This window comes from Paralichthys olivaceus, chromosome 11, assembly GCF_024713975.1.
Source record: "Paralichthys olivaceus isolate ysfri-2021 chromosome 11, ASM2471397v2, whole genome shotgun sequence".
NCBI lineage: Eukaryota > Metazoa > Chordata > Actinopteri > Pleuronectiformes > Paralichthyidae > Paralichthys > Paralichthys olivaceus.
This window is the reverse complement of record NC_091103.1, coordinates 16,145,829-16,172,421: the sequence shown is the minus strand read 5'-3', so window position 1 is coordinate 16,172,421 and position 26,593 is coordinate 16,145,829. Positions and strand designations below refer to the sequence as shown.

The 26,593-nt window shown below is 40.0% G+C and overlaps 2 protein-coding genes across 3 annotated transcripts; one reads left to right on the top strand and one right to left on the bottom strand.

The window, feature by feature from the left end:
- The first annotated feature begins 4,302 nt into the window (after positions 1 to 4,302).
- Positions 4,303 to 9,755, top strand: gpr184 (G protein-coupled receptor 184). Its single transcript, XM_020088190.2, has 2 exons — positions 4,303 to 4,671; positions 8,131 to 9,755. Exon 2 carries the CDS (start codon positions 8,173 to 8,175, stop codon positions 9,211 to 9,213), a length of 1,041 nt encoding a protein of 346 aa, XP_019943749.1. The 5' UTR covers positions 4,303 to 4,671; positions 8,131 to 8,172; the 3' UTR covers positions 9,214 to 9,755.
- Positions 9,756 to 10,243: 488 nt separating this feature from the next.
- Positions 10,244 to 24,562, bottom strand: LOC109630181 (prolactin-releasing peptide receptor). 2 transcript variants are annotated; one of them, XM_069534302.1, is made up of 5 exons: positions 23,875 to 24,561; positions 18,218 to 18,676; positions 17,517 to 17,914; positions 15,901 to 15,972; positions 10,244 to 14,206 (listed from the first exon to the last, which is right to left on the bottom strand). In XM_069534302.1, the coding sequence occupies exons 2-5, from the start codon at positions 18,663 to 18,665 to the stop codon at positions 14,180 to 14,182; spliced, it is 945 nt and encodes a 314-aa protein (XP_069390403.1). In that variant the 5' UTR covers positions 18,666 to 18,676; positions 23,875 to 24,561; the 3' UTR covers positions 10,244 to 14,179. The 2 variants fall into 2 exon arrangements, with proteins under 2 accessions (XP_069390403.1, XP_069390402.1); XM_069534301.1 differs by having other exon boundaries at positions 10,244 to 15,972; positions 23,875 to 24,562.
- Positions 24,563 to 26,593: the final 2,031 nt, after the last annotated feature.

Genomic DNA, 26,593 nt, shown 5'->3' with positions numbered 1-26,593 from the left:
TGTCAGTAATGGTGGCGTAGCGAGTAGGTGTTTTGTGTGTCAAACTGTCTTGAAATAATCATAGTCCACGATCAGGATCCACACCATTATCTGCACCAGAATTTTCTTCCACCCCTCCATAAAAAACTCTTCATTAGTTTCCACATAAACCTGTAAAATAACACAGGCCCAACAGTCCCCGTATGATATCCAAACTCTGCAGATCCAGATTTCATTGGATCTGCACCTAAATGCCCAGTCTCAGAAGTTCAACTTCTTGAAGAACTGTAAAGTCCAATTGTCTTTATATAATGAAGAAAATAACAAAAATCTATAAGATCACCAGGAGATCCTGTGAGACCAAAACAATAAACTAATTCATCTGTTTTATTCCAGACAGAAAGAACTCCTGATTACTTTTGTCACCGAGTGTTTTCAGTCTGTGTTTTGTCATCTTAAACCTCTGAGACCTCCCAGTGCTCATTTCGTCACAGCTTCCATGGAGTCTAGTGTTTGGATTTGTAGCTTTGCTTCGGATAAGAAGAAACACACACACACACGATTTGTTAATTTATTACAGCCTGCAAGAGAAAATGAGTTTTGTCTTGTGCTTGTTGAGAATTTATCAGTATTTATAACTTCAAAATCTTTTCATCAAAATCCAATTAGTTGTGTGCTCAAAGGGTTATTACCCAGATGTTCTCATCATACAGCTAAACAGCATAAAGAGGGCCGTATATGCTTCTGAACTTGTTGAGGAAAATTGTGTCGTGAATAATAATCTCTACGATCTGCTCACTAAATGATTCTGTTGTTTTGTTGCAGGGACCGCTGAAATCTCTAATTGTGTAACATGATCACAAATTATGAATGCACTTTCCTCATTAGCTGCTGTAACTGTGCAGAGGCAATGACCTGCGTTTTATCCATCAAGTGCATTAAAAGGCTCCGCCAGCTGCTGAGTTCGCCCTCAGAGTGTGAGGGCGAACTCAGAATGCCAAATGCATTTTTTATAGAGAAATGAACACAAAAGTGGGAAACAATTAGCAAATTATAAAAAAATGCTGAACAGTCCGATGTCTGACCGAGGCAAAAGCTAAAGGCTCACTCAGAACGTGTTTTTTGCAAAATAAAATACTGTTGGTTGAAATACTTTTAATAATAGCTGATAACAAAAGCAAGTTTATTTTGTATAAAGTAAAGAATAAATTATTACGTCCCTCATACAAATATCTTTCCTGCCAAATTTATAAAATAAAGACTCAGCAGGTTGTTAAAATCTATTTGTAGCATTACTAATGAAATCTGTATTAAAAGACATAATAAAATGTCAGTCAGTAAAAGGTTAGCCAAATTAAATACAACATTTACCAATCCCATCATCATATCATTATATTTGTCTTTTTCTATATAAAATGATATTTGCAATGAGGCTTTGCCATTTTTAACTTTGCGTTTTGTTGTTTATTATTAAAGATGATTAAATGTTAAAAAGATTATAACATCATAAGATTATTACTGTTGTCTCATAGCAAGATGGTTCCCATAGCGAATCCTGGTTCGACCAGGTGTCTTTCTGTGTGGAGTTTGAATGTTCAGCCTGTGTGCGCACGGGTTTTCTCTTGCTTCCTGCAACAGTCAAAACACATGCAGATTGAGTTCATGTTCATCAGAGACTCTAAAATAACCTTTGTCTCTATGTTGGCCCTGCGATACGCTGAAGACCTGCCCAGGGTGTACCCCGCCTCTCGTCAAATGTCAGTTGGGATTGGCTCCAGCTCCCCCCGCAACGTTTAAAAGGATAAGCAGTATAGATGATGGACTTGTTTTATCACAGCTATATGGATGTTTGGACCTTTTGCTAACTGGTCATTTTCTCGAGCACCCTGTGGTTTCACAGAGACAATGACGTCAAGAGGTCACTTTGTAGAAATATGTCAGCAGGTTGTTTTTGGTTTTTGAACATTCGGCCTTCAGTTGAAATAAATGTCTTTTACACCAAAATGAACAGGTTCACGCAGGTTTTTTTTTTTTTATGTGGGTAATTCTGCCCAAAAAGCTGATTGACATATTTGCCATTGCCAGTATGGCTCTCTCACTGTCTTAGTAAATGAATGTGTTCACCCACGTGTCACGTTTTCATCACTGCCGACTGAAGCCAATTAAAAGCTGTGTCTACTGCATTTGACCCGGGAGTGAATGCAGATGGTATCCATTTACACTGCAGACAAAAGCCAGATGTTAGTGGGTTTTTAGACCAGTGGAAAAGGGGCTTTAGTGACTCAACAGATACAGCTTTCAATGGATCAACAGAGAAAAACATGACAGATTTTACCATCTGAAAGTCAAGGAAAGAAAAATGAAGAGGAGTGGTAAGTTTTACAACGCTACGTCATTTTGAAAATGTCACCACACTTCACATTCCTTGAACTTGACAAAATTTAAATATGCAAGTTTTAAAATTTCCTGTAAGGGGATTTTCAGATCGAAAGGACCACACACATTAACCAAGGACAGACTCAGTATGAGAGTGAAAGCATCATGTTTTATGGTTGTCAAAGTAGCTGTGAAAACTGAACTGACTTTACTCTAAACATAACACCGCACGGTTTATCGATCATCATCAGTGCTGCTGCTTCCTGTTCTGTTCACACCTATGTTGTCATCTGCAGTAAAACACTTCTCTCTTCAGGTGTGAGTGTGTTAAACTGTGAAACCTGATATTATCTCTGGGGTCATTGGTTTCAAAGTTCAGCTGGGCATACACTGTAAAAGCAAACACTTGAAATGGCTCACTCTAAATGATTTTTGATGAAAGGGAAAAAAATATTTGTCTGGAATCTAAAGTTGACTTTTTGGAAATTGTTGAGGCTTTCTGACGTGATCAGACTTTTCATGGAGACAGTGTTATGTGACTTTTCAGTCCACCAAAGTAATGAATCCTTTTAGAATGAATTTCAAATAGTGGGCGACTGGCCCAGGAGGTTGAGCAAGGCCGTCCTCCAACTGGAACGTTAGTACTGTAAAAGTTCTTCGATTGATTGAATAGAAAAGCACCATATAAAATACAGCCTTTGAAAAAGCCTGCTATTTGGAAATCTTTGTATGTTGAACTGAAACAAGAAGTTTCTTTCATAATAAAAGATAATTGATCAAAGATAATTAGTTGGCAAAACTTTTCTTGAAAACTCAAAACATATTTTTGTCTTAAATGAATCAGTTCAAATCTATTGCAGTTGAATTTTTGAGTTTTCTAACTTTGTCATTTTTTGCAGTGTAAACGGCTTCAACAGTCAATCTAACTATACATTATATGATGTTTGTTTGGCCCTCGGGCTTCTGCCAGAGGCAATCAAACTGTCATTAAAGAGCAAAAAATGCTCAGCCCTTTGATTCACACGCTGATGTAGAAAACAAAAGTGTCTGGCTTCTGAAGACTGCAGAAATCATTTGGAAATGATAAAAACACTGTCACCAATGCTTTACTCTCATCTTTTTGCATCTGCTAAATTTAACCATCAGCACAAGTAGGACAGGTACCCACAATAACCAATTTTACGACATCCTTCTTTCTGCATTTTTTACATCAGTCACCACAAATATGATCTACTGCTGCAGAGCCAGACTCTAAAACACTCACCTAGCCTCTATTATGAGAGAGAGAAAAAAAGATGGATGATAGAAGCCTCTTTTTAAATTATCCTTCTATGAGACTTAAAAAATAAAAAATGTTCTTTCCCTCTTGCTGTTATTTGTGCTGCTGACCTCCGATATGCATCAATGCTGAATGGAAAATACAAATCATCCACAGCTGCTTTAAATATTTATCCAACACATTTAGCAGAGAGGTTGCAGACTCCCATCTCAGATTCTTCTGTCATAAACAAAGAAAGAGTCTTGGATACTGCGCTGATCCAGGGTTGTTCTACATGAAATGATGTGTCTGAGAAAACATATTGTTCCTATCCGTGCCTTGCACAGAGCTTGTAACCTGCAAATCATGTCTCAGCTCACTTCAAGACCTCTTTTAGTGTTTTGCACTTTTTTATACACTGAGTCAGGCTGAGGCTGATCAGCATAAAGACTCAATGCTATAAAACAGAAATATGATGAACAAAGAGCATTTTCAAATAAGTCAGTATGGGCTCATCATGATTTACATTAATACTGGCTATTATGTGAAAAGTAAGCAAAATAAAAAAGTAAAATAAAATTTCAAATATCTCTCAGTTGCTTTAACATCTGTAGGTCTGTTCCATCAGATTTTATCACTGTTACTCCCCACCCCTTTAGCCCACTTCCTCTGTTGTTCACGTGTGCAATAAACCAATCCTCCCTCCCACATGTGTCTTTCCCTTTTTGTACTTCCTCTCACCCCTTCTCCACACCACTTGCTGACATTTCAACTGTGCCTGTCCACAGCTAATCATCTCAACAGAGCAAAAACGAAATAGTTAGAGAGACTGGCTGATGATTTCCTGTTATGCTGTGGTGATCATCTGAGGGCGTCATGTGTTACTGCTGTGGCTTGGCTGCGTGTCAGCAGCTGTGAAGAGTCTCTTGACGCTCGTCCTTTGACCCTCCTGGACTTAACTCTGCCAACCTGACACAGCTGTGGAATCTGTCTGAAACTTTTCAGCTGGTTGGACGTATTTTTTACAGTGGAGACACACCTCTTACCAGAAACAACAGGTGAGGTCATTCTTGATTCTACAGCTCTGGATGTAAGGTGTCTGGGAATTCTAAACTTTAAAAAAGCAGTGACAGAAAGAGGTTAAAACGTGACTCATTATTGTTTTTATTCTTTTCTAGCAAGGTGCTAAAAGTATTTCATTTACTTTGATATTTCACTCGCAGATGACATGCTTCAGGCTCTGTCATATATTGCACAAAATAATTAGAAACGTTGGTTCTCGGGTGGTGGTTAGCTCAACAGTCTGGAGATTGCATCAGGGAACTGCTTGACAAGAAGAAATAGTTGAAATTCATGAGGATCTACTGTACAGCTGGATTATGACACTTCTGAAATACAGACAAGGGAGCTTTAGAGCGTTAAATGAAAAGCACATTTCCAGTTCTTCTTTAAAAGGTGGTTTGATACACAGCACATTCTCCTCTTGAAAAGAAACGGCTGAAGTTTTGCTCTTTTAAAGCCTCACTGGTGACAGGCTGTGTAATAACAACTAGGCTTTGTTCAGTTCATAATATTAACAAATACTGGCTCAGATGGACAAAAGGACGGGCTGAAGCTTGGACCAGAAGTAGGCCTGTATAAGGTCACGTATGCTTTTCATGGGTAAATACATGACAGATTTAAACTTCTATGTGAAGAAGAGAAAAAAGAAAGAAGTGAGAAAACAAAACCAAATGCATGACACAAGCCCAGAAACAGTTAGAGGCCGATTGATGGTACGAAAGACAGTTTGTGAGTCATAAAGTCAGACTGATGATTAAACAGCAGCAGAGGAATAGTTTTATCAAAGGTATATTTATGACTAAAACTTTCCGTAACTAAAACCATGGTATTTTCCGAAACCACTTTGATTAAAAATTTTATGAATAATCCATTACATCAAAACCGTTTCCACATGCACACACACAAACAAAAACCCCCCACACATGCAGGCGTGCATTATCATTTGATAAGATGGTGGAGTCGAAATGTCTTCTCATTCATTGAATTTGGACCGAACAGCCTATCCCTGTGAAGACATTAATGACATTAGAGGCTCCCAGAGCCTATAAACACACCCATGCCGAGCCTGCGTCCGGACCAAATGCCACAGAGATACAGAGCAAATGTTGAATTTGATAATGTTTAATCTCACAGAGAGAAACGGAGAAAAAGAACAGGATAAAATCAAAATTTTTAAAGAAAATGTTCTTCAAGAACAAGGGAGATGTATGAAAAAAGTCATTTACACAGGAAACAGTGCAATGACATCAAAGTCATATTATAATAGAGAAAGAACAGAAAAAACAACTTGAAAAACTGAATAACAAAGTAGTCCCATCAGTAAGTAAGTGGTTATTTCCTCATCAAACCTGGATATAATAATACATTTGCAGTATTATGAAATCCATCCATCGGCTTATCCGGTCCAACCCAGGCCAACATTGGGCGAGAGGCGGGGAACACCACTTGCACATTCACACCTACGGGGAGAACATGCAACTCCTCAAAGACCACTGTACCACTGCAGGCATAACGTTCAGGAAAATGATGGATTTTTTACTCTGATGGCAAATTTATGCTCACCCAGTGTGTCCTTCAGCAGTCTATGAGCACCTGAATGTTTTCTCCACTGTGTCCAGCTTCTCATCTTTAAGAGCATTGTCCTGTATTCGCCCAACGTGCACAAGGTCTTGGAGTCCGTGAGGCCACTTTAGGTCGTTTCAGAAATATAGGAAATATAGGAATTTACATTAAGGAGAAATCAGTGACTATATTGTTTTCCATTTTCTGTTGACATTTATCTGTGTGGGCAGTGTTTTTTTTTTTTGGCCTTTCTGTGCAATTTCAGCACCAGAACATTTTGAACAGGAAGCGACATGTCTGCCGAACAGGTAGGGATCACAGCTCTGTAATGGACCAGGGACAGACTGCGCCTGCAGCATAAATCTGGATAGGAATTAATTATTTAATCCACGTAATGGATGAAGTTCCTCATCCTTCAAGCCACAGTAAACATTTTAATCCCCTTTGTCTGGGAGAGACGCTTCGGCCACTCATTGCTGATGGTTTCATCAGGCATTAAATGGACAGTTCACCCCAAAATGAAAATGAACTCATTATCCACTCACCACTATGCCAATGGAGGGGTGGGTGATATGTTTGACTCTTCAAAATGCTTTTGGAGTTTCAGGAGTAAAACTGTGTTTGACTGACATTTATACTAAAAACATGGTTTTGAGTTGAATTGAAATGTCGTCGGAAACTTGGATGACACCACAGGAGCAGTATGGAGGCATTTTCAGTTTTTTTCAGTTTTTTTTTTTTTTAGGTTTGAAGAAGTGGTCGCCATTTATTTCAATTGTATTGGATTTGGCTGCAACACTGTTTACACCTGAAACTACAAAAGTGTTTTGTGGACTTAATCCCTTCACCCATCCCTTTATCGGCATAGTGGGGAGTACTGTCCGTTAACCTGGACCATCAGTTGGTCTCTATGTGGATACATTTAGATTGACTGGTTGAGTCTGATGCTGCATGGTGATACAGTGGTTTGCACTGTCAAAGTAGGAAAGTTCCTTGTCAGGTGGTGTCTTTCTGTGTGGAGTTTTCATGTTCTCTCTGTGTCTGTGTGCATTTTTCTCCAGCTTCCTCACACAGTCCAAACACATGCATATTGGAGTTTGGTTGATTGCAGACTCTTAATTGACTGAAGGTGTCGTTAGTGTGAGTGTGAATGGTTGTTTGTCTTTGTATGTTACCCCGCCTCCCACCCATTGTCAGCAGGGATTGGCACCAGCTCCCTCAACAGCCATCAAAGGATCAGCAGAATGGAGGTATGAATGGATGGATGGATGAGGCTGACTGGAGTTGAGTCATATCAAGTACTGATTACAGTAAAATGCAAATGGTTACTTTGCCAGTGCAGTCGCCACTGCCCCTGCCTGCTGCTCAGAGTCAGACCAACAACAATTCAGACATCCTGTCATAAGAAGCAACATTTACATAAAATGAAGAGTGATCAGCTCAGGGAGTTGGGAGCAGAGTTTCAACATCCAACTCATCTGATACACAGCATTTACTCCTTAATGCTCTCAGTCCCCATAAAAAACAGGAAATGCACAACATACTTTCTCCATACAGAGCACTTGAGGCAATAAAGAGTTGATCTTGGCAATCTCATTTTCTCTTACAACCGTGGGTGCAAACTGTTTATCATCAGCGAGCGTGACTAAGCCTGCATCTTCTCGTGGAGGAAACTTCAACTTTTTGCTCACACACCGTACACTGTAGTGCCAAAGCAAGTCACTTTGAGAAACATCAGAGGACGTTCTCTCTCAACCATGAAATTGGATGGCGGGGAAAGAAAATGTCCAAGCTGGTGTATGAATTTTTAGATATTGTAAGAATAAGCTTATGTTGCCTATATGTCACTTCTACTCATTCAAACTTGTTTTTATTTTTTCTGATGCTTGCAGGTGAATTTCTAACCAGGAACGAGACAGAAGACTCAAAGGGCAATGAATGTCTCAGTCATGCCGCAGAATACAACGCAGAATACAACACAGAATACAACCGATAATGTGTGTGTTGATATCAAAAAGAGCCCCATCAGTGACCTCCTAATGTCCGTTTACATCCTGGTTTTTATTTTTGGTTTGGTCTTCAACGTGCTGACTTTGAGCCCCATCTGGCAACAAGTTCGGCAGCAAAACATTTTGGGCATCTTCCTGCTCAACCTGTCCCTCTCTGACCTACTTTTCATCTTCACTATGCCCCTGTGGATCAATTATTACCACCAAGACCACCACTGGGAGCTGGGCGTTGTGTCTTGCAGCATAGCAGGCTTCTTCTACTACTCCAACATGTACATAAGCATCTTCCTGCTCTGCTGTATCTCTGTGGATCGTTGCATTGTTGTCACGTATCCACTCCGCTCCAAGACCCAACGTACATCGCGCTATGCCTGGGTGATGTGCGTCACTGTTTATGTTGTAGTGGTGGTGATGCACATCATGGTGCTGATCCATGACAACCTCAAAGATGCCCACGATGATGTGAAAGGCAATGACCGTTGTTATGAGACTTACCCCATGGAGAAGAACATTGCTTGGTTCAACCTGATCAGAGTGGCCATTGGCTTCCTGCTGCCCCTGCTGGTGCTGGCAGTCAGCTACTGGAAGGTGCTGGCCACTGTGGGCCAGAGTCCCGGCATGAGTGCCCAGGCCAAGAGGAAGGTCCGCATGCTGTCCTTCGGGGTGATCGGGATCTTCTCAATTTGCTTTGCTCCATATCACATTCTCCTGCTCACACGGTCGCTAGTCTATTTTTACAGCGACACACGAAGCTACTGCAATTTTGAGCAAGACATGCACTTCTTCTTCTCGTGCATGCTGGCGCTGTCCAGTCTGAACTGCGTGGTGGACCCTGTGCTGTACGCGCTGGTCAGTAACGGGATTCGAGAGGAGGTGAGACTGTGCTGTAGGAGGCACAGAAGGACACGGACAGAGGGTTGTACTTTATCTTCATACACCAGAGGAAGGTCAAATAATTTAATATGAAACATTAGCTGCACATGAGTGGAAAAGTACGTCTGCGCATTAGTTTGCACATGTGTTTGTGTTTAAGCATGTATATGATTATGCATAATACTGTAGCTGTTTGTTTGTCATGTCTGTATCGCATGTTTTAGCTTGTAAGGATTGATGGATTATCTTCAATCAACCTTTGTGTGCAATCAGATATCCACTGATAGAACCGCATTGCCACATTTGTTTTTTTCCTCCTTCATATCCTGCGCAGAGGTTGAATAACATGCATCTCAGAGCTCTGTAATTGGATTGTAGCCCCAGGTTCTGCTCTCCCAAGAGTTCTCCAGCGACGGCCACTTCTGTGTTGGCGGATGGACACGACTGCAGTTGAAGAGCCCTTGTGTTTTTCCTACAATCTATACAAGGAGGTTGACACTGTGATTGTGAGAACCTGGTATAAATAATGCATTAACTGTGATGCATGCCATAAAAATAAGCACTTATTAGCATGACTGTCTGTCATTGAAACGTGTTAAATGTGAACTCAAATAAACCAGTGGTTTGATCAGGTACTCTGGTTTTAGGTTGTGTTTGGTTCATGCAGACACTATGAGATGATCAGAGTTGCAGTTGACATTTTAAACATCTCAACAGGGAGTGAAGGGCTCAGGAAAGATCAGATGAGAGCCAAGCTGGTGCATGGGTGATGAAAATACCAACAACAAGCCAGAAATACAAAATTAATTTTCTTATGTTGTCTGTAATAAATTAACATGTCGAGTGTGTGCATGTGTACTTGTTTAGGTTAGGGTAAGTTAGGGTTTAGGATTAGGGATACTGTAGGGTAGGTCAGGTTAGGTCAGGTTAGGTTAGGGTAGGTTAGTGTTATTGATAAGGTTGTAGTTAGGCTGTCCACGATGTATGAAAGTCAATGCAAAGTCCTAAATGTGCAAACCTTTGAACAGTATGAACAGTATGAACCCTGATGCTGTGTAGGATTCTCTTGAAGCCTACAAAGCCAACCTCTTGTTTAGATGGTGCACAGCAGCCCTGTCTCCTGGTTTATTATTCTGTTTGTCTTATCATCAACAAGTCTCATGAAAAGATCAAAAGCAGTGATCTAAAACTAACAAGTATTAGCTGTGGAGCAAAAGCCTGATAGAGTTTATGTGACTCTGTAGTTATACCTCTGTAGAGTAGGTTATGTTTTCAACTATGTCCATTTGTTTGTTTGTTTGGTTTGTTTGTCAGAAGGATTATGCGAAAGCTGTGGAAGGATGGACAATGGGCCAGGAGACACCCCTTCAATTCTGGCACGGAGCTGGACAAAAGAGCAGCTCCAGGATTTTTTTTAATTTAACATTTTTTCACTTCATTGCAGTTTCCAAGAAAATAATCACTGACCTTGATGAAAAAATTTAATTATATTTAATTATACTGAATGAATTGGCTTGATTGAAATTAAGAGAAATCTTGGGCAGTGGTGGATCCAGGATTTTTCTAAATCAGGGTCCATAAGGGGCCATTTATATTCCACACATCATTGATTATATTTTGAAAGTTGTTACTTCAAGCACATTGAGTAATTCAAAGAAGGCTTAGAAAGAATTTCTCCACAAGCTGTCAGATTTATTGTTGGTATTTTTAGTAAGTGACCAGGGGCGCTCCAAGGACCAATCAGATTCCAGCTAGGGCACAGTGACCCCGGATCCGCCCCTGCTGTGTCTTGGCAGAGGTATGGCCTTCCTGAGTTCCATTCTATTTTTTCAGAAGCCAGTCCCATGTAAAGCACCTGCTGCCAGAAATACTCGCTAGAGCATTGTAAATGTTAGTCACTGGGTGAAAATGGTCCCTGAACTAATCCTTAAAAGATCAAAATGATGATGATATCTTCATTTGGAGCAAATGGCTTTGAGATGGAAAGTATTGAAAGTCGGACTTGTTGGCTTGGGCTGAAAAAAGGCCGAAAAGGCTGAAAAAATGTCTCACTGTTAAAGAAAGTGAGACGTAGGCCTCACTCTATTATTTGACCTCTCACTCTATTATTTGACCTCAGTACTCTAACCAGTCAAGCATTAACATAATTCAGTCAAACAACTCACGTTGGCTACAGGTGGTTGCTGGGGTGGTGGAGGGGCTGAAGGGACTGGTAGCGATACTGCAGCAGCAGTGTGAGCAAAGGGGTTCATGGGAAATGTCTCTCTGCTTAAATAGGCTGCCTAATAAGGTGGGTGTGTATAATAGATGATTGTGGAGAATGAGGTATGTCACATGATGTGTGTCACATGATTGGAGCAGCGCAGCTCGAGTTGGCTGCCTGAACTAGCTCACAGGGTATGCTCCATTAGGAGGAAGCGCTTCTTGCAAGAGCGACTTGATGCCATATTTGCAGATGTTAAAGTGTAGTGCCATTTAAAAACATTTCATGAGGCTGCACTCCATCATCTGGTGGCATTAGACCCAAGTTAATACACATCCATTTTCTCTTGCCTGAGCTTTTAATGAGCAAAGTCAGGCTGTAGCCAGACTCCCTGGGAAATCAATAGTTTCATAGATTAGCTGCTCTGACTCATAACCTCATAATGCAGACTTGGTTTAAATGCATCATATACACAAGCTATTTTTAGACAATGTTACATTAGTGCTGAGTGCTGTGTCACATACAAACCAATAGAAAAAGTAATGTTTCATCTCCTCCGCTGTAAGTAATAAGCAATCACTGCTAATCAGTTAAAACCTCTATGAAACGCCACTCTCCTGATTCACACTGTTATTGTGTCTTTAATGAAACAGCATGCCATTATAATCAAACTCCATTTTACCAAGACAAAACACATTTCACAACCTCAAACACAGATTAGTTAGATTAGAGATTTCCTTTGGAACACAATAGGCAGGATATTCAATTTTCACAATGCAACACACTGAGTTTGTGTTTCTGTTGGTAAGGGTATAGTAAAAGATTCATCAGATTTATAATAATAATATAAAAAAATTACAATATTGAATGAGCAGATGGCAATTCATTTCCCAGAGTGGCTGATCAGAGTGGTTCTCGTGTGTTTACGACTTCTGTAGGGTTCAATATGCAATAGTCAATACCACCTCTACGTGCAGTTTTCTTTGAGCTCTAAAAAAATGGTGTTCTTTTTAAAGGTTGTTTGGTTTTCCAGTTTTCAAACTCAGCACTCATCATCCTCGCTGCCAACAGCAGCCAGTCGCTGTTATAAACATTTGATAACACATCAGCACACACCTCCTGCACAGCACCAAACATCAGATACACTTGTAAAATCTAATCCAATTCCATACACATATAGATTCTCCCTTTATGAAGACAATAACATTCAGTTTTGACTGTCAGATAGGTCATTCTTTATTTCTATTGAGGTTATGTTTGCTGAGGTGATGAACTGTAACATTATACTGCTAGGTGTTTCTAATTAAGTAACCAACCCCAAACATGAGGGGGAAATATTAGAAACACATTGCAATATAATACAGCCACTAAATACGACCTTAGTAATAGACATAACTAGAATGGTACACTCTACACCGATAAAGAGCATTTACAATCTATCGAGGCCCAACACTCCATCATGTTTGTTTGGACCAACTATTAAAGATTCACATAAACTGTCTATTCCCCACTGAATCCACATGATGTTTTCTACACATTGGTTATAGATACATGTTTTTCAAGCTCCTTTTCTGTTTTTTACAGTCTGGCAGCTGAAAAAATCCTTCTTACCACATTTAAATCCACTAGGTCAGGATATGCACCAAAGTAAACACACTCATAAAAGAGTCCCCTCTATGTCTATTTTTTTCTATGAATTATTCCTGAGGAAATCTGTGAATTTCTTGCATTGTTAAAACAAACAAACATCAAAACAACACAGGGGGTAATTAGCACCTTTGTGTAACATATAGGGTTTTACCTAAACGTGTCAAACATACCAATAAACATGATTTACGTGTCAGAGCTGTTGCGCTTGATTACACAATTCTGTACCAGTGCATCTGATAAAGGAGCCAAGGAGTTCAAAACATATTCACACTGCCCACCTGGAAACAACCAAAATCAAATACAATATAATTCGATTGTTGTCCTCTCAGGAACATAAAGTAATTTCAGATGTGTAATAAGTTGAATTACAAAGTTACAAAAAAGAGACACAGAATATTTTCCCACATTTTTAATTTACAGACAAATGAATGAACCAGCAAGTACAACATATTTTTACACCTGGTTAAATTTAAAGCCTACTGATCACTTTTATCTCTTTTTAAATGCATCACTGTGCTTGAACACTCGCGCATGTTTATGTAAAACAAACATAACCACAATATATGGGGAAAGTCATTGTAATTCCTCTCGTTAGGGAGCTTAGTTTGTTTATACCAGCCAGAATCCACTCAACCTTTTGTCAGGTTAAACATAAAAGTTTGTATATTCATGAAAATCAATCACATGAATGGAATAAACTGGTGCAGCTCTCAGTCCTATCAAAACAACAGTGGCAACAGAAAGTCAGAATTTGATCTCTATCATTAAAAAGGACAAAATATCAACAATGCATCCTAAATATTTTTTATCCTGTTGTTTGATTGGAATTTTTCTACATCATAGCATCATCATCATAACTGATCAAGTTAAAATGGCAAGTAACCTAAAATTACACATTTTTATTCTAGAAATATCAGATTTTTTCCTCATTAAGTGGCCCTAGTTTGAAATGAGTGGGACTCAGCTGGAAAAATGCAGCACCCAGCAACAAAATGTGACCACAAATGACACTCAGCAAATGATCCGAGTGTTACTAGATAGATAGTAGATAGATGATAGCCAAGCAACGGACACTGTGCCTGGTATGAGGGCAGTTGAGAAACCTCCCCTCTGAAGAACGGAGTAGTAACTCCTGCAGTCCCTCTCAGAATCACCACCAGGGAAAGAATCAGACTGAGTGGAGTTGACTGCAGTCTCAGTGTTCACTTAGAGTGAAGGGCCAGGGAAACTCGTCTGCTGAGCAACAAAGTAATGTGATTGTTAAAAGGTAACAGTTGGCCTCGGGTGCATTGGCTTGAAACTGGGTCTTTTAAGCTTCAGCTAAGGCTACATTGGATCATTTGGTTCCTGTCAGTAGGCTGACCAATTGATTTTGGTTATTTTGGTTAAAGCTTCCTGTGACACCCCTGATGGAACAAACAGTGTTGTGGTATTTTTGAAAGGGTTGATCAGGTTTGTAGACAATGTGCAACCTTTCATTTAATTATTGAAAAAGGAATAAAACTAATAATAGTGGAAACTGTAGCTCTCTAACTAAGAATCAATGAGGCCTAAATGTGATTTAGATCAAAATAGTCACTTCTCATGGTGAACCTTTTTCACAGGAGATATGTTTTGAAATTGACTTGATTGCCAGACTTTGATAAACAAAAAATGCTTAATCATAGTTGATGGAAGCGCAACAGGAGTGGCGTCAGAACACAGACACTGATGGTTGGTTTATTGTTCATGGTCTGAATATTGAATTGATCATTGTGTAAATCTTGTTTTCCAGACAGAGCCAAAGCAATGAGACTCTGTTTAATCAGCCTCACTGCCATTCAGCCATTATAAATTTAGAACTGATTACATTTCACAAACAAGGCTTTTAAGATTTCAGCTTCATATACTGTTGCATACAGGCCTATAGATCCACACAACTGTACAGCTATATACATGCAAACAGCTATTTATCTATGAACACAGATGACACTCAAACTCGGACATTGGAGCCAAATAGCAGTGAATAAATACAACATAATAAAAGTAAAATAGCAGGTAAAACATTCGTGTTTTGATACAACAAATCTAATATAATGTAGATGATATGTAATATTATGTTAGACATAATGTATAAAATGATTGGACTAATGAAATAGGATATAAGAGTAAGTTGATGAGCACAGACATTTAGTACCATGGACAAAATAAATCTGATTTTGTCTTTAGCACTTATCATCTTCCCGTTCCAAATCCATGTCTGAAGAGCTACTAGTTCATCAGTCATCGGTCATCTCCCCTGAAGTCAAGCGTTTACTGTTCAAATAAAACCAGCCTCTGTGACCTCAGTAACCACTTCTGGTCTCAGCATCCGGCACAAGTCAGAGCCAAAGAGTATGTTTATGCCGCTGCTGCAGCATCTAATGTTGACACCAGCAGCTCAGCCGTCCAATAAAAAAACAGGGATCCGAATGGATAACTTAATCTTTATTATAATAATGTTTTTCCTGGTTGTAATAAGTAACCTTATTTAGAATGATCTCTCGGAACACTTTACAAGAGAGGACTAAACGTCTTGAAGTCACAAGATGAAGTAAAGTCATGCATGGAGAAAAATGATTTAATATATGCATGTGGAGAAGCTTCATATTTCATTTACATCCATTTATAGCTGCAGGTGTTAGCTTGTGAGTAGTACTAGTAGTATTAGCAGCAGCAGCAGCAGCACTAGTATTAGCAGCAGCAGCAGCAGTAGTATTAGCAGCAGCAGTAGCAGCAGACACAAGCTGAAATCAGCTCCTTGACGTCACCCTCTCCACCACTGCCCTCTGACGCTTGCGGCAAGGACAGAGGTAGCCTTTCAGGTGCATGCGGACCTTGCTGTGCAGTGAAGCGTAGATGAACGGATTGTAGCACGCAGAGCTCATAGCTACTAAATGGCAGCAGACCTGTAGGACGTTTATGTAGCGCTTCCCTATGAAGTGGAAGTCTGGGTCCAGGTCCAGCAACAGGTTCAGGACCTACACAGTGAGAGGGCAACACTTATGATTGAGACTGTAGGGAATTCTTAAAAATACACCAACTGTAAGTTTGTGAAAATGACTTGGCTGCCCCTGGATATTAGTGCAACAATAAAGGGACAGTGGTTAGATAATCATGCATACAGTATTGGTGTGCTAGGTAGAATGCTGATACTGGTTAATTTAACCAACTGGCAAACTTAGGCTTTAAAGGAGACACACCATGCTTGTTTTCAGGTTCATAATCTTAATTTGGGTTATTGCTTGAAAATGTTTACATGCTCTAATATTGATAAAACACACCACAGGCCTCATACTGTCCACTGCTGCAGCTCCTCTTTACAGCATCTGTCTGAAACACTTTAGTCTTTTTAAGACAACACCCAGTCTGCTCTGATTGACCAGCTGGCTCTCTGTATTGTGATTGGTCAACCACTTCCACCATGTGAGGGAAATGTCGCCCTTCGCTCTCGCTTCACGTGGTAGGCGAGCTATTTTGCAAATCATCAACATCATAATGGTGAGGAAGTATCAGTCAGATTACTGATATTACTCCCTCCTATCATTTCTACTTTCTGCCGCTTTGTATAGTTATTCGTCCCTGTCTCATGTTAATTACTTAGTTTAAGCCTATTTTATTTTGAATTCTACTGATATTATGCACTGGTTCTGCATTACTCGATATACACTTTATTTTTATATTTCATTCACATTAAACTTCTATTCTTTCACTTAAAAGTTTAGACATAATTTGTTATTTTTGTTTTCACTGTATTCTATTCTTTTTTATATTGTGCAGTTACTGTCATCTTGGAGCAAGCCAGCACATGGATTAATAAAGTATTTTTTTATCATTCCCATCTTATTTTATCTTTCTGCAGTATGATGAAGTCCCTTTACCACAGACTTTGAGCTTTTTAACTTTACAGACATTTACGTTCACAAAAAAACCTATATAGCACACTAGAGGAAAGAAAAACTGAAAAAGCATCATATCATAAGACCTGATATTCCAAGAGCCCACTTCGTAACAAATTTACATCTGAACATTACTCTCCCTCATTTCGGCACATTTCACCACTTACTTGCAAACAATTCATGGGCAGAGACTTTTAGAACATGAAGCTGCAATAATTTGTGAACCATTTATCAGCAGTGTCTTCAAAACACTTGTGAAACAGGCCCTAGGTCTGTGCAAGAACACCACAATATAAACACTGCCTTCTTCTTCCATTAAGTGATCCTAATCTGTTTGTGTTTTGCAAGGCTCATTGTGGATGCTGCATTTGTTTTGTGGACACAATTACCTGGTGATGAGCTTCTGTGCTCAGTGATGTGTCAAATCTAATCATCTCCTCCACATTGAAAGCTTCACCCCTTTTTTATCACTCCACTGCTGTTGAGTCTATTATTTCTAAGCAGATACTTTTGAACTTGCCTAAGCCTCTGCCAAATCAAGATCATGCTTAAAATCTGCTAAACTGAACATTTCATATAAGGAGTAAAAAAGGAGGATAGTCCAGCTAAGATGGTCGTAGACTCACCTGCAGTGGTAGCCAACACAGGGCAAAGGCCAAAACTGAGGCCACCAGAAGAGAGAAGGTCTTCTTCCTCCTTTGGCTCCAGCGCTGCTGACTGTTGGATAGCTCCCCGGGTATTGAATAGCGTTTCAGGCTAACAGTGATGGCACAGTAGGACATACTGACGGACAGCAGGGGGATCATATAGGAGGCTATGAGGATGAAGCAGGAATAGAGTAGCCGCAGATTGCCACTATTTGGCCAGAATTCTTCACACACCACCAAGTCGATACCACTCGGCCGCAGGTCCACATAGCGTGTATAAAGAGAAGGAGGTGCAGCCAGAGCCAGAGATAAGAGCCATACACCCAGAGTCACTGCACCACAACCCCACACAGAAATCCTCCTCCGAATCGGGTGAGCTGATGCAGAAAGGAAACAAATCATTTTCATTTAAACATTCACTGAAATGAAAACCACATGACCGTTTTGAAGGGGAAAGTTCACAACTTGATGAATATTGTTTGATATATACTCTATTGCGTAAAAGTAATTTGTAACTGAGGCTGTCAAATGAATGTAGTGAAGTGTTGAGATTGATATTTCCCTTTGACATGCATGGGACAGATAAAGTAGCATACAATGAAAAAAGGTCAAGTAAACTTCCTTAAAAAGTGTTTATGGTGGTAAATGTAAATGTACTTAATTACTTCCATTGATCTTACCTACAACAACATAGCGGTCAACCGCGATGGCAGTGAGTGAAAGCACTGAGGCGAACACCGTGGCACATTGCAGCAAGGGGACCAGGTGGCACAGGGGCCTCCCAAATGCCCAGCCATGGCTGTCGAAGGCGTAAGACACAGTCAATGGAACGCAGCTCAAACACATCAGCAGGTCTCCCGCTGCCAAGTTCCCGATGAAAAAGTTGGTGGCATTGTGGAGTTTCTTGTCAGCTAAGATGCAGGCCAACAGGATGGAGTTTCCCACCCCGGCCACGGCCACTACGAGGCAGTAGAGAGGTAAGAAGAGGGGTTTGAAACGCAGAAGAACCTCCATGCCCACGAACATGTCCAGGGGGTCGCTGTGGTTGAGTCCTTGGCCTTTAGTGCCTTCTTGTCCTGTTTCATGGCTGGTGTTACGTGTTACACTAAAATCCATGAAAATATCCATGTCTCTGCAGACTGACCAAAAGATAGAAAGATAGCATCATCAATAATAAACCAACATACACTAAGTAATTGATTAACCTCATATTAGGGATTTTACTGGCAGAGCATGTATAATCAGTACATGCCTGCACACGTTCTTAGGGAATTATCTTAATCACAGGGTTACAGAGATCACTGTGGATGTGAGTGACAGAGAAAAATAATTGACTGTTTCTAATCCAGAAAATAAAAACGTTCACTGCATCATTTGACACAGGGATGTGATTAACTTGTTCAATTGAAAAACTGAGAATGTGTTTCTTACCTAGAGTTTTTTGATGACACATAAAATGCATAATAAAAATCATTCACAGCAAACGACTGATGTTTCAGGACCTGTTGGCGGGTATTTCACAAGATGTAAATAACTGGCATTTTAAAGGGTCTCTGGAAAAATAAGTGACAGTGCATGTGGCTGAAACTGTGGGATTTGCGCAAGAAAAGGGGAGTTCAATCTCTTTATACCAAAAGGCAGTTTAATGTTGCCATGCAGCAATTTAATAAATTCATTAATTTTCAACTTATACTTTATTATATACTATATTTTTGCACACTGTCTCATTTCAAAATATGACAAATTAGCTTGTTCGCACTGTACCCAAGTGCATATATCTCTCTCTCTCTCTCTCCAGAGTTATATCATTACATCTGTAAATATTACTTTGATTATTTTTATTATAAAAACCATGTCTCTCTCTTCTCTCTCTTATTTTCCGACCTCTCCTCTTTCACTCCCTTATTTCTCTCCTCTCACACCAGCTAGTTCGTGACAGATGGCTGCCTACACCCAGTCTGCTTCTGCTTGAGGTTTTTTCTTCTCAATTCACCAAATGTTTGCTGTGGTGGGATCTGTTGGGTTTCTCTACAATATCGTATCTTTCAATCTTATTGTGTAAAGTGTTGTGTGATAATGAATCTCTGACAGTACAGGATTATGATATGAATTTACATGAATGAGGGAGAATGTGTGTGTTCCCCTAATCCTCACAAGCATTTCATAGAATCATATTTCTTATTTCATATTGTAATGCTTTGTTCAGAGATGATTTCACTGATTTGTTTCAAGATACTGAAACTTATCTGTACCTTTGTTTTTTAATGACATTAAACCTGCAGCAGACTGTGTGAGAATAAAAATGTGTTGAATTTTGAGATTACGTAAATGACCCCTCATGAGGAATGCTACAGAGATTCACTCATTTTTCCAGAGAGCAATCTAACATAATGGATGAAGGATTTGAAGGCAGGCAAATACCTTGTGATTTATCATACCATAGAACATTATGCACATTCTTCAAATAGCTGTTAAATCTCATTTCTGGCCACTTCAGCAACTCACATTTATAAAAAAAACTATCATGCTCAACTGTAAAACCTCCACTGCTTTGGTTTGTAAGAATATGAAATCCTAACTTTTTCTCAGTAACAAAAAACAAATAAAAAAACATCTTGCTCTATAATTTCACCCACTAGATTATTAACTTTACTGGTCAATACTGAAAAAAACAAACTACCTCAGCTCCTGCTAAATCCCTGCCTGCACTTACAATGATTTTTGACGTCCGTCAATGTACCTTTCTTTTGAAAATGAAAAAATGTGTATAACCCTACGGTTTATTTTTTCCATTATACAATTTATTCTGTTAGTGGGTTAGATTTGTCTCTTGTTAAAGTACATATTGATTGAGAAGTCCATCAAAATTGCGAAATCTGGTTCTGTGAATTCAAAGAGACTTTCTTGTTCACAAATAAACTCCGAGCTGTTTTGAAGCTGACTCTCTGCTGTTACATGCTGTTGTTTTCCAGCAGCACATGAACAACCTGCTACCCCAAACCCTCTGTTGTGACCTGTTTTTGATATTTTAATAGCCAATAGAAAGAGGCATAGCATGAATAAATACTTTACAGATGAAATACTAATGCATTAAGAAATAGTTCAAATTATGAGGGTTTTACAAAAACACCATTAAAAATACAATATAATGGAATGTAAATATCTACTTAAAATGCAGTAATACTTGCAGTGGCAGATTGTTAACATTGTCATTTAAAAGTCCCTTCACATTTGCATTTCCGTTTTCCTCAGTTTTGAATTAATTCGTTCGTCTCTCCATGACACTTTGGGCTTGAGCTGGTAAAACAAGGTCAAACTATGCAAATTAGCCAGGGGATGTAACAAGCTTTATTGATTCATAATTGATACATTCATTTATCAACATTTATAAATAAATTTAATAGTTTCAATTATGGTTTTGACACTTGTGGTTGTCCATTGAAGAACACTTACAGTTATATTTCAAAGTGAGGCAATGTGTTTAGAGAAGTGGTATGACTGATATTAGACAGGACAGAGGTAGAAAATGCTGCTGAAATTATTTGTTAAACTGATCTCTTGAGATCTTCTTCCTAATGTTTGATTTGTTGATAAAATTGTGGAGGGTTCAAATTTGCCTGGGGCATCAAAAAAATGATTTTAAGATGGGAATGGCTCAGCTTGAACAAAAATAATGACTCATCCTGTGGCTTCGTGAATCTGCTTCGTATGTTTTCTGGGAGCTGAATTCATACAAATGCCAGAGTGGTAAAATTTGTGCAAACAACAGAAGAAATACAAACAAAAACATCAGAGTCTACAGATCATTCTGCTTATTTGGGTACAGTGGTACTTTAAGCTCAATGCTTATGTTAGCATGATAGCAATGATAAAATACAGCATTCACCATCTTGGTTTAGCATGATAGCGGGTGTCCATTGGATCGAATCCATCAAATCATATTGAGACATTTCACTATGATCCATGAATCTCATTTGATCTGGTGATCATCTCACGATCAGATCAAAAGTGCGACATGTGAACACCCTAGATGCATTGAGGACGATTAGAGGCCTGATCAATCTAAGTGATAGAACCTTAATGCAGATAATTGAAGTGCAGGATGTGTCACTGAGTGGTTTGATGTGATTATTTAAATATAAAGGCTCTGTTCTGGGGTAAAGAAAACTACAATTCATACAATTTAGATGAAACGAACTAGTGAAAACGTCATGAGGATTATTCTTCATTAAATTTCTGCCAATAGATCCCTTTCACCTAAATCTTACACACTGGACCTTTAAAGCCCACTGAGCAGCTGCTGCAAACAAGCTTTTTCAATAAAGGTGGTTACAGCACAGCTGAGATTTTCAATTCCATCACTGTTTGAACGAATGACTCAAATAGTTGATAAAATCTTTAACAGGTGGTTCCACTGCAGATATTCAATTTGTTTCACACATCCATGCAATAAGCTTGAAGGGCATATTGGAAATGTTCCATGTCCAATTTTAATCCAGGCAGTCGACATTTTTTGCCGAGCAGCTCTCTTCATGTCGGATCTAGCTCCTGTCAGATGCAGATGTTATTGAGACTTAAATTTCTAATTTGCTCTGCACGTGTCCACAATCAACAGCAGGAATAGGTTTTCTGATCCCATCTGGTTCCAAGCTGCCACTTCATCTCAATGCCTGGAAGAAACCCACCCTTGCCTAGTAACGTTGTTACTGCGGCCTTTGTAGGAACTGAAGGCAGCTAATTTATGAGACGTGAGGAGAATTGAGAACCCTCAACATGCAAAACAGGAAGGACGGCTCATGGTGACTCTCACTCTGTTCAGCCTGCTCTCTCTCCTCTGCTCTATCCTTACATTTTCACTCTCTCCACCTCCACTGACATTTCCCAACCTGAGCACTTTCTATCAATCTTGCACTTCCATCATTGTGGGAGTGCAGAGACATCAAAGAGTTAGGGGCCAAATTAGGTTGATGATACGCAATTCTGATGAGGTAATGGTTAATGGTTCGATATTTAACTTAGAAACGCAGGAGGTCTGCTCCTGTTCATTATAGCCACACAAAATGTGTTTCAGTGCAAATACTACAGTTAAAAATAGTTTGTGCTACAAATAAAGATATCTCATTTCTATCAGTCAATCTTCATAAATGAAATGTTGTGTTTGAATTGCATTGTTATGAAAGTCTGAACCAGATACTGGACAGTTTTAGGTGTTTTACAGTCACACTGAAGTTTTACAATGCAGTGAGAGTGATCAACTGCTGGCCGAATGTTATTATCTGCTGCTGACCCTCTCATTAGGAGAGGTCAAAACCTCTATAATTAACATCTGCCAAGGAACAACTAAAGATATAATGTAAGATGACCAAACATATATATATATATATATATATATATATACATATACACACATTTCTAAAAGTTCTGGGAATCAAAAATAGCATTGAGGGTTTAAGATTAGTTGTGTTGGGCTGAATGCCGGCTAGAAGAATGAAGTGTTGCCCATTGGTCAAGAATGAATTTTTTATACCATTTAAATATTAAATATGAATATGTATCAATTTATTCACATGAATACAATGTGCAACTATATGATTTGCAGTCAAAAAATGTTTGTTGCTTTGCATGAATATTGCTTAAATGCTTCATATTTCTAATGTATGTATGTATATATGTATATGTATATGTATATACATCCCCCACGCATGCACATGGATATGTTGCAAATTACTCAACTACCCTACTGGCTACAGAAACATAAACATAAAACATGTTGCATATAGTTTAAATGAAAGTTCCTGTAATCATATTGTATTGAGCACAAAAACTCAATTGTGCTATATCTTGCATATTATAACTGTAATTCCTATAAATAGTATTAAATCTGTGGCTATTAGGAGTGATCGTACCTCCTGTCTGCACCTGCTGTTTGAAGAAAGATGCTTTGGTGCTCTGCTGTCGTGCTAATGCTCTGAAAGCTCAGACACAAGTGGTGACGATTAAACCTTTGAAATGAATGAATCTGGGATAGTTTTTGTTTGGCAGTGATCGTAAGTAACTTTGAGATTGAAGTCAATTTCCATTAGGCACTTCATTATTTTGTCCAGCCTCAAAACAAATAACATATTGATTATACAATACAGCTTTTTAAAAGACAATACTAAAAATCTAAAATCTAATTAGATAATAATGCAAATCACAAACAATGCAATCAAAATTATTGGACAAACAATTGAACATGTGTGGAAGAATGATGGTGCTATGTTATTTTGTGTGTGTCCTTATTTAAATAAAAATCCTAAATCATTATTGTCAATGCATGCAGTGAATTGTATCTTACCTGTGCAGATGTTCAAGAACGGAGACACTGAGAAAATCCCTGTGTGGCGTTTCTGCAGTTCAGCAATATGAGTTGTTTTTCTTCTCCGTTTCTTCACCCTGTTTCTTTCTAGTTGCAGATCTTAAATTTCTAGTTAGACATGCTTCCTTGCAGCTTTTACAGCGCCACAGTGATTTGAGGAGTCAGGCAGGCACAGTGTTGTCTCACTCAGCTCTGAGAGTCAGAGTGACAGAGGGAGGGAGAAAGAAGAGGGACCCACATAACCACGGCAAATACTCACAAGCTGTGCCTCCTCCTACCTATTCTCCCTTTATTTAGTATATTTTGCATCCACACACTTTCACACTTCACATATACACAAAAACACAATTTTGCATGCGTGTACCTTGTGCGACAATCTATTACCTGCCCTCTAGAGAGAGGACATGTTTTTTTTTGCTGTAAGAAATCCTTGTTTGCCTGAAGATTCTCCAAGGAATGACAGAGAAAATGAGAAACCAGTGAAAAGGGGCCCGACTCATATCTACTGTTTTGTCTCCTGGGAGAAGAAGAGGTGGATGAGAATATCCAGATAATGTGTCACAGCCTCTCTGTGCCTTCCAGTGTTTTTCTTCCCTCAGCAGGTGTTTGCCATTCCTCTGATGACTTGGCAAGGCGTGCAAGGGACACTGCACCACCGCAACTGTAGCTCATCCTCTGATCAGCAACAGGATATCTACCCGGGCCGTGCTCCCAGTCTTCGCTAGTCCGTCCACGATACCACTGTGGTAGTATCTCATTCGTGGCTGCTCTAGATAGTGTGTTTAGAGTCACTTTCCCGTGTCTTGATTCCTGCAATGGGGTCCAAAGAAACTCTGCAGCAGAGCGACAACGAAGGTTTAGAGAGAGGCTCTGTCTGCGGCCAGCCTTGCCACACCCTCGCCCAGTGCACCAGCCGGCCAAAAGATAAGGCTCATCAGGCAGAGGGGACAGCCTGGCACTAGTCACCCACCAAAGCGTCCCCAATACCCTTATTACATCTGGCAATCACAGTGAGAGAATTCAATTTCTAGTCATCCCCTCACCTCACTCACCCTTAGTTCTGGGTCAGCCTTGGCTATAACTGCACAACCCCCACTTCGACTGGAGGCGGAGCAGTGTTACTAGCTGGAGCATTTACTGCCACTCCAACTGCCTGAGGTCGGCCTGTCCGGTTGTTGGTCCCCATCATTCTTCCTTTGCGGACCCCCCTGTCCTGTCCCAAGTTCCCCTAGCCTACCATGACCTGGCAGAGGTATTGAGCAAGGACAATGCCCTTACACGACCTTTAAATTGTGCCATAAAACTCCTCACCGATGCCACACTTCCCTCCAACAGGCTGTACAATATGTCCAAACCCGAAAGAGAAACGATGGGCCAATACATCCAGGAAGCCCTGACTGGAGGGCTCATAAGACCATCATCTTCCCTGGTAGGTGCAGGTTTCTTTTTGTTTAAAAAAAGGATGGTTCCCTGAGACCCTGCATTGATTTCCGTTCCCTTAATTACATCACTGTAAAAAATAAGTATCCTCTACCCCTTATTGATTCAGATTTTAGTCCTCTCCATCAAGCCTCCATATTCTCAAAACTAGCCCTCAGTAATCACTTGGTCCTTATTAAAGAAGGCAATGAGTGGAAGGCTGCTTTTAACACCCCCTTAGGACACTTCAAGTGCTGGGTGATGCTGTTCGGCCTCACCAATGCCCCCCGCTGTGTTTCAGAATCTGGTTAATGACGTACTCAGGGATATGCTGAATCGCATTGTGTTTGTGTACCTGGACGACATCCTAATCTTCTCCGGATGTCTGCAAGAACACCAGCAGCATGTGAGATTAGTCCTTCAGAGACTTTTGGAGAAAAAACTCTTTGTGAAGGCAGAAAAATGCAGTTTCCACACTCAGTCTGTTTCCTTCCTGGGCTACATTGTTGAGAACGGACGTATCAGGGCAGATCCCGCCAAGGTACAGGCTGTGAGTGAGTGGCCTGTCCCCGAGACCAGGAAACAACTACAGCTTCTTCGGCTTTGCCAACTTCTCCCGCCATTTCGTCTGGGGCAGCATTAGCTCAGTCCATAGAGATTTGGCTTGGGAACCAGAGGGTGGCCAGTTCAAGTCCAGCATGGACTAAAAAAGTATTTAAGGTGGACTGGCAACTGGAGAGGTGCCAGTTCACCTCATGGGCACTGCGTGGGGGTATCTTCACCTAGCATTCTCCAGAGGATAAGAAATTACACCCTGGTACCTTTTTTTTTTTTCCCCATCGTCTCTCACAGGCTGAGCGTAATTACGATGTTGGTAACCGTGAGCTCCTGGCGGTGGTGTTGGCTATAGAGGAGTGGCAGCACTGGTTGGAGGGGGCGGAGTTTCCTTTCATCGTGTGGATGGATCATAATAACCTGGCTTATCGCCAGTTTGCAAAAAGGTTAAACCCTCGACAAGCAAGGTGGGCTCTTTTCTTTAACTTCACTCTAACCTACAGACTCGGTTCCTGCAATCTGAAACCCAACGCCCTTTCCCATCAAAAGGCCCCCAAGTCCCCCAGCAAGCTGCCTGAGCCCATCCTCCAGCCTTCATGTGTCATGGCAGCTGCGTTCTGGGAGGTGGGTCGAGGAGGACAGACCAGCAGTTACCTGCAGTAACAACCATTCGCTCTTCACCTTATCACATCCTCGTGTCTTCTTGTTGTCATGCAAATAAACT